At 45.5% G+C, this 8775-nt stretch overlaps 1 protein-coding gene across 1 annotated transcript; it reads left to right on the top strand.

Annotated features, from left to right (window-relative positions):
• The first annotated feature begins 292 nt into the window (after positions 1–292).
• NEFL (neurofilament light chain) lies at positions 293–4729 on the top strand. The gene is made up of 4 exons (XM_035562707.2): positions 293–1370; positions 1754–1878; positions 2825–3147; positions 4174–4729. The coding sequence occupies exons 1-4, from the start codon at positions 315–317 to the stop codon at positions 4341–4343; spliced, it is 1674 nt and encodes a 557-aa protein (XP_035418600.1). The 5' UTR covers positions 293–314; the 3' UTR covers positions 4344–4729.
• Positions 4730–8775: the final 4046 nt, after the last annotated feature.

The raw sequence follows: 8775 nt of genomic DNA, 5'->3' as shown, positions 1-8775 counted from the left end.
CCACCAGGCACAAAATGGCGCCGCGCAGCGCCCTAGGGCTAATCCTGAAGGAGTCGTGAGGCAACACAGACCCGAGGGCACCCTGCCTCCCCCAGGCCTACCCGAGGAGGGACAAACAAGCAGCGGGAAGCCCCGACTGCAGCCCCCTCGCCTCCAACCCCCTGCAGAGCCGCCCGAACCAAGCGGGGCCGTCCTTCAGCGCCGCGTCCCTCCCCGTCCCCGCCTGGCGGCTGCGGCCGCCCGCCCTCCCCGACGATAAATAGGGGCCGTCGGGCGGCGCCGAGCCGCAGAGCAGTCGCTGGCCTCCCGCAACCATGAGCTCCTACGGCTACGATCCGTTTTTTCCCTCCTACAAGCGCCGCTATGCCGACAGCTCGCGGCTCCACGTCTCCACGATGCGGAGCAGCAGCGGCGGCTACAGCTCGGGGCGCTCGGCGTACTCCAGCCTGTCGGCGCCCGTCTCCTCCGTGTCGGTGCGCCGCAGCTACGCCGCCTCTAGCGCCTCGGGCTCCCTCCTGCACTCGGTGGACAGCCTCGACCTGAGCCAGGTGGCGGCCATCAGCAACGACCTCAAGTCCATCCGCAGCCAGGAGCGGGCGCAGCTGCAGGACCTCAACGACCGCTTCGCCTGCTTCATCGAGCGGGTGCACGAGTTGGAGCAGCAGAACAAGGTGCTGGAGGCTGAGCTGCTGGTGCTGAGGCAGAAGCATGCTGAGCCATCCCGGTTCCGAGCCCTGTATGAGCAGGAGATCCGTGAGCTGCGCCTGGCTGCTGAGGAGGCGACAAGCGAGAAGCAGGCGCTGCAGGGCGAGCGGGAGAGCCTGGAGGAGACACTGCGGGGGCTGCAGGCCCGCTACGAGGAAGAGGTGCTGAGCCGGGAGGATGCTGAGGCCAGGCTGCTGGAGGTCCGCAAGGGCGCCGATGAGGCAGCGTTGGCTCGGGCCGAGCTGGAGAAGCGTGTGGACAGCCTCCTGGATGAGCTGGCCTTCCTCAAGAAGGTCCACGAGGAAGAGCTGGCCGAGCTGCAGGCTCAGATCCAGTATGCTCACCTCTCCGTCGAGATGGACGTGTCGGCCAAGCCTGACCTCTCAGCCGCGCTGCGGGACATCCGTGCCCAGTACGAGAAGCTGGCAGCCCGCAACATGCAGAACGCCGAGGAGTGGTTCCGCAGCCGCTTCACCGTCCTCAGCGAGAGCGCTGCCAAGAACACCGATGCTGTCCGTGCCGCCAAGGATGAGGTGTCTGAGAGCCGCCGTCTCCTGAAGGCCAAGACGCTGGAGATTGAGGCTACCCGTGGCATGAACGAAGCACTGGAGAAGCAGCTGCAGGAGCTGGAGGAAAAGCAGAGTGCTGACATCTCGGCGCTGCAGGTGAGTGCAGGCTGCCTTTCAGCCCACAGCACCGCTTGGTGCATAACGCGGGGGTGGTCTTGGGTGTACTGTGGTAAGCTCCTGTCAAAAAGGTAAATGAATGCTCCAAAAAGCATAAGGGGAAACAGCCTAGATTCTAAAATGAAGTATATTTAACTCTTGTGAATGCTTTAGTCTTTAAATAGCGGGAAATGGATGCTTAGGTTTGTACTAGGGTGTAGAGGGAGGGGTGGGGAAGCCCCGCTCGGGAGCGGTGTGAGGGGGCTGTCAGTCTGCTGTAGCAAGGTTAAGCTGCAAGGGCTGCAGGAATCCCTTGGCAGGTGGCGTTGCTAGACAGGGGAAAACCAAGGCTTGTGCACTGTCAATGTTCTTGCTTCCAACAGGATACAATCAACAAATTAGAGAATGAGTTGCGAACCACGAAGAGTGAAATGGCTCGGTACTTAAAGGAATATCAAGACCTGCTCAATGTGAAAATGGCCCTGGACATTGAGATTGCAGCATACAGGTATGACAGGGAGGATGTTTAAATCAATCTTGGATCTGGTTCCCCTTTTTTTTATAAGAGAACTCTTTTTGTTCCTCCAGCTGAAAGTGTCAGAGATAGAGTTTAATCAGGTTTTTTTAGTTGTCTTGCGGTTGAAAGAAGCAGTGCTTTTAAGGTAAAGCTTGCTCTAAGCAAAATCTGCACTGTGTAGCAAATAGGAGTATCATAGTATGTGTGTACATGCATACAGAATTATTAACTCAGGTATATTATCTATTCTCCATCTGTACTTGTAAAAAAAAAAAATGCTGTACTCATACAGCGAAGAGATCCCTGAGCCTAAAACCTGTTTTTATATCAGTAAAACTCCTTAAAACAGGTAGCTATGTTTTCAGAACTAGAACTCCCTTACATGTTTTCAACAGTGGGATATCTCTCTAATTGCTTATCAGGAGATTACTTGTGAGTTCTTTCACAGAATTGCTTTCAAATAACTGTTTAATGTTTTAACCCAGATACTGGTAGAAATTATAAATGCTGAAACAGTTTTTGTGAATGCCACAGAGGGAAACATTGAAAGTGGCTAGCTGTTAGCCGAGGTTTGTAGCTGTAACATGGAGTTGTTACATCTGCATTGTTCTCTGGAACTTCACAGGCTACCAGAATACATCTGTATCTTTTACCTGCTGTAGAAACCTAGTCCTGGGGGTCTTTTCTTCATTACTTCAAACAAGTACTAATTCCACAGTAATACACATTTCAAACTTAATTTCTTCTAAGAAGATAAGAATACTATTGCCACACAATTATTCATTATGGGCTAGTATTTGCACTTTAGGTAGTATGCAGTCCCTAGAGCTTGTGCTGCTCAAAGCGTAATAATGGTACACTTGTCCATAGCTGAGTTTGCTGAATACCACTGCAGCTGAGCTAAGATGCTTGCTTTTTTTTTTTTTCTTCCTGCTAGAAAACTGCTGGAAGGTGAAGAGACCCGACTCAGCTTCACCAGTGTTGGAAGCATCACCAGTGGCTACACCCAGGCTGCCCCGACTTTTGGCAGGTCTGCATACAGTGGTCTCCAGTCCACTTCCTACTTGATGACAACCCGTTCCTTCCCCACCTACTACTCTAGTCATGTCCAGGAAGAACAGATTGAAATAGAGGAAACAATTGAGGCTGCTAAAGCAGGAGAAGCCAAGGCAGCCCCAGCAGAGGAAGGTGAGGAAGAAGAGAAAGAAGAAGGTGAGGAGGAAGAAGCAGGAGGTGAAGAGGCTGAAGAAGAGGAGGAAGGTACTCAGTTACTTTCAAACCCCTCTCTTCCATGTTTCACCCTGCTCATATGGGATAAAACCTAGAAATTCTAGGAACTAGATTTAATTAATAGACTTTTCTCACTGACTATTAACAAGCATGTGAGATCAAGCATGTAGCATTTGAGCAAGTACACCTGAATTTAGACTAGAAGGTAAGGTAAATGTTTAGTGCCAGGGAGATTATAGGACTGGTTCTAGCCCCTTGGAAACTGCTGGCTGTTTCTCATTCTTACAAAATTTAATGCAATACTTTAAAAGCAGGTAATGCTGGCAGCAAGCAATATGTGGCTATTTCAAACATCCTTGAGTGGATAATAGGAACATCCTGAACTAAATACTAATTCCCAGAGTAGCCTAGGATAATGGGAACATCACCTGATGTCTGGATTTAACCGTGTCTTGAGAGCAGCTCCTGTTGCCTGAGGTCTAGGTAGCTTACTTGCTTCCTTCAACCAAAGTATATGCCACTTCCTGTCCCCCAGTTTACTTACCAAACTCACTTTTTAAAAATGTAAGAGCAGCATTATAGCTCTGAAGGCTGTAACCTAAACACATCTGAAATGTATTGGTTACCATTGGACCAATTGATGAGTTTAAGGTGATTAATTATAATTTTATTAACATGATCAGATCATAACGAAACTACAGGTGAGAGCCAATTGGAGGATAATAGCAAGATTCCTTCTTGAACTCAAATCTTTGGATAAGGTTTAAAGCAGTGAGTCTACAGTTAATTACTATTTTTCAAGACTGGTTTCTAAAAGACCTGTAAAGTTTCACTCCCTCTGAAATTTAGGATAAACTGGCTGTATAATTTTGTCAGTCCTAGATATGTTGCTGCTACCATGCAGAAATCAGTTGCTAGCCCCTTGAAGTTTAGGTTGGCTGTCATCCAAATGGATGGAGATGGAGGTGCAGGTATGCTGGCTTCTGTGGAATTGGGATTAGGAACTAGTCTGAAGCAGCGTAGGAGATGAGAAATGTTTCTTCTCGCTTTTCAAAGGTGCGAAGGAAGAATCTGAAGAAGCCAAAGAGGGTGGTGAAGAAGGGGAAGAAACAGCAGCTGAAGAAGGAGAGGAGTCTCAAGAAACTGCTGAGGAAACTGGTGAGGAAGAAAAAGAAGAGAAAGAAGCAGCAGGAAAGGAAGAGAGTGAAGTGAAGAAGAAAGCTTAATTTTTAAGGCAGTCCAGCTTTCTCATCAAGTTAAACTATGATTGACTGAGCTAAAATTGCAGTCTCACATATTTAATTCAGTGACCACTGAGGTTTAAAGTTAATGATCTATGATGTTTCTCTATGCGGAGTATCAGTATGCTTGCAGAGCACCCACTGGCTTGCTCCCTGAGTGCTGCATGGTCTACACGTATGAATTCAGGGGTTATGCCCTATTTGGGTGATTCAGAATCTTAAAATTCTAAAAGGAAAAAATAAGTCATGGAATGAAAGTTATCTTTAACTTGCATTTAAAATAATTATGGAAACCTTGGGTGGGCAAAATGGAGGCTTCAATAAGTATGTGCAATAAAGCTAGTCAATAAAGTTACAGAAATGCTTACACAGATTACTTGAGTATGTGTCATTTGTCATTGATGCACTTAAAAATGATAGATAAAGTGGGGTATTACACTCATCTTTCAAGCCTGTTGAATGATTCTGTCCCAAGCTGATATATTGGAGCACTGATATGTGGATAAAGCAATAAGGGCATTTCTTTGTTGTGCTGTGAGGATGTATGTTCACAGGAAACTTTAATTGTAAAAATATGCTGCAATCTGAATGGGCTGTTAGCTTTGGTTTTGCTAGTCTTGTATAAACAAACTCTCTTTTGCCTTATGGAAAAATTCTGATGAATAGAGAAACTGATATTGGCAAAAGAACAATGGATAGGTTCAGTGATGGAAAGGGAAAATGACTGCTGACAAGGTTTGGAACTCTGTCTCAACACCTTATCATAGTTCTCTCCTTTTTAAGGGAAGGACAGGGTGTGTGCAGCATTCTCTGACAACTGAGTGTGAGCTGTCTTCCCACAGACCACTGTCTTAAGCCATACCACTGTGGACTTGAGGCTCATTCTCTAATGAGAATTTGTCAGGGCCTTTTAAGGTTTTCAATATGAACCAAAGAAAAGTCTCACAAAGTGTGATCAGACACAAAATAGGAACAGCTCACAGCAGCAAAGCCTGACGATTCTGAAAGAAATATCAAGCCTGAGCTTATTTATTTTCAATTAGCTAAAGTCGATGCCTATAACTTTACCTTGTGCCAAGGGCAAGTAGCAGACCAAGACTGCAAATTAAACCATTTAAAATATGCTTAAACTTACGGAAAGACAAAATAGAACAGGCATCGTGGGGCTGCACCCTTCTCAGTCACATTTAGCTAGATGGATTTTTACATGAGATTCTGAGGTACCTTTTAATTTTCTATGCTGACTTCATGACATTAGCTGATTTGCATTGGCTTTCCTCAATGACTATTTTCCGAGAGAAGTATGTTTTTATACAAATTTTAGGGATGTTCCAAAAGCATGTCCCTCTGCTGAAAGAGTTATAAAGAAGGTGGATGAGGTAAGTGCTCAAGGCAATTTTTTCCTTCCATGCTCCCAGGAAAAACAGCAGGAGAAAGGAAGTTTATGGCAAAACTGTTCAGGAGACGGAGCTTTGTACTCGTATGGGGTAATTCAGTAACTTGTTTTCAGGGAGTCCTGACAGCATTTCTAAATACTGTTTATTTATTTATTTTTATTTTTTCTTCCTATTTTTTGTATTTTTGATGCTTTTGAGAACCAGAAGGCAAGTAAGCAAATTATACCCCTTTTTCTTCAACAATCTCTTTTAAGACTTCCTTCCACACCTCCCCTCTGCTTTCCATAGAGGCTTTTCCACCTCTGTAGAAAAGAGTTTTCTGTGTTTATGCAGACTCACCAGGCAGATGTGGGTGTCCCCCCAGCGGGTACTTTCGGTGCCATGGACAAGAGGCTTGGCTGTGCCACTGGCATCAAGCTTTTCAGAGGGACTGGCAGGGTGGCAGAGCTGCTCCTCTCGGTATGTGACACCCCCAGCTCTAACGCTGCACAGTTTGGAGTGCAGGAGATGGCACTTGGAAAATCGCCAAAGTGCCCTATCAGAAAATGCTCAGCATGGCACTTTAGGAAGAGAGAAGCTGCTCCTGCAGAGCAAAAAGCATGCTATGTGCCAGATCAGAACTCATCACATCCATTAAAGCCAAACCACTGTTAAAATAGATTAGCATATATTAAAACCACTGCCCCTATCCTCCCATTCTCCAAGCACTGCACCTCCTGACTTTGCAATATCTGATTTTTCTTCCTATCTCATGTCTTCTCCTGCGGATGAACCTTTTCTTCACTTAGTCATTTTCATCCCTTTCACTTCTGGGAAGTGACACAGCTTGTGGCTTTCCAAATCTTGGCAGCCAGGCTGCTAGGGATGCTCTCAAACCAGCACATTCAGAGGTACACCAGAAAACACAGTCCTCCCTGCAGTGTGTCTCGGCCTGATCCCCGCTTCCTGCGTTATTTTTAATGCGTTGCAGCTAAAGGAGAGATTTCACGACTCTTGGGGGAAATGTGTGAGTCACAGCCGTGGCAGTGAGCTACAGAGGGTTACGAGCTGCAGGGGCCATCCAGCCTGGTTTGTTACCCCCAGTCCTGCCTAGCTCCTGAGGAAAACTGGAGGGAGAGAGAGTGGAAGCATGCGTCTGCGTGCCGAGAGGCTCTCGGGGTTGTGGAGATCCTGCTGGCAACCCTTGCTTTACCTCAGAAAATCCAGGAGCTGGCTTTGACGCAATGCAGTAAAAGCAGGCAGAGGGAGACACGGTAGAAACTTTAACCCAAGTTGCAGCTGCAAGTGAAGCAGCAAGTCTGTCCTTGAGCTTCCTCTGGCCTTCAGGCAGACGGGGTCTGGATCAGGCCGAGATCGTGTCACTGGGGAGACAAATGCAAGGAGGTCCTGGTGGCTTTTCTTCTCCACACACACTCCCCTTCTACCTGGCAAGAGGAAAACTTATACAAGTATAATACCCAGATTCTAAGAATTAACTTTCCGGTAACTGAATAATTGACAGTTCATCATTTTCTACCTTCCTGGCTTAATTGAGGGTGGTTCAGTCCTGAACAGAGAAGGGAAAAGCCCACTAGTGCCTGGTAAAAGCACAGACCCTGATGCATGGAGAAAATTCTAGTGCCTGACTCAGCACCCTGGCAAACGCAACCTATTTCGGTTTTGTAACACTTCCAATTTTGTTTCTGCCTGGATTGTAGCTCTGGGATGCTGAAAATGTCTTAATCATAGCTCCTCCAACCCAATAAGGCACAAAGTTCCTGTTTTAGAGCCCTCCAGTTCCCGAAGTCACGGGTGGTCTTGATGGCCCCCCCCATAAGTCAAACACATAGATCTTCACAGATAGCTTCCATTAATTGTTGTTTTTCCTTTTGCAGAGTCTTTTGTACTGATTAATGAACTCCTGTATCTAAAAATAATTAATCCCTTCAGTGGTTATGCACAGTCTCAAGAAATAATTGGTGCAGAACAGGCAAATAACATACTATTTATGCATCTCTGCCCTGGAATTATGCTATCTCTTGAAACTGTTTGATTGCAGATGTCAGTAGACAAAACCTCTTGGCAAAATTAAATATTAACCAGATCTTATAGTTTTATAAATATTTAGAAATGTGCTAACTGGTTGCTTATTTCTCTTAGGATTTGACGGAAACATTTGCAGTGGGAAATAGACCAAACTAAAAATAATAATTAAAAAAATTGTATGTTAAAGCATACAGAGAAAAGAAGTGTAGTTGTGGATAATAACTAAAGGCTGAAATATGCTTTGTGTGGAAAAGGGGAGGAAGAGAGTATTTTGTAATATGCCAATGAGTAGCCCATGAGTTTGCCTTACTTCAATGGCTGTCATTTCTTTTTGTAAAACTCTGGTCTGTTGGCTGCATTTAGCAACACGAACATTAATTTCTAGGTTTTGTCCTTGTACCTGTCTCCTACCAGAACTGAAAAGAAAGCATAACATAAAAAAGAGCAAGCCAGTTTGGGATTCCACCTGCACCTGTGTAAGCACACGTTAACATGTTCTCAAGTTTCTCACTGATGTCAAAATTTAATTAATTGTACAAGGTGACCCTTCTTTGTCCTGATGCTGAAGATGCCCAACTTTCCATGCTGAGGGGTAGCCCATTGGCTTCACAGTTCGTGACATTTTAGCAGATTCTGGCAGCACTGATGGCAGGTGAGTGGGACTGGGCTCGTTAACATTTTATTCATAAAGGTATAGGTATTTTTACATCCACATATGCATGTAACTTTCACAAATAAGCTTGCTACAGAGAAGCTGCCATTTAATTTGCTTACTCTGCTTTAATTAAACGTCACTCAAGCAGCAATCTGTTGAGCACAGCTTTCCATTATTGATATCAGCAGGAGAAACATTCATTACTTTGCTACACAAAGGCATTCGCATTTATTTGAAAGACTTATCTGCTATGGAGTTTTTACATTTTCTCCAGTGAAGAACATGAGTAACCCTTCCAATTAAAATCTACTTGATCTTCAATTATTGATAGGGCAAAGAA

The sequence above is a fragment of the Cygnus atratus genome, chromosome 27 (genome assembly GCF_013377495.2).
Source record: "Cygnus atratus isolate AKBS03 ecotype Queensland, Australia chromosome 27, CAtr_DNAZoo_HiC_assembly, whole genome shotgun sequence".
Taxonomy (NCBI): Eukaryota; Metazoa; Chordata; class Aves; order Anseriformes; family Anatidae; genus Cygnus; species Cygnus atratus.
The sequence above is the reverse complement of the archived record's forward strand: the minus strand, read 5'-3'. Positions and strand labels throughout refer to the sequence as shown.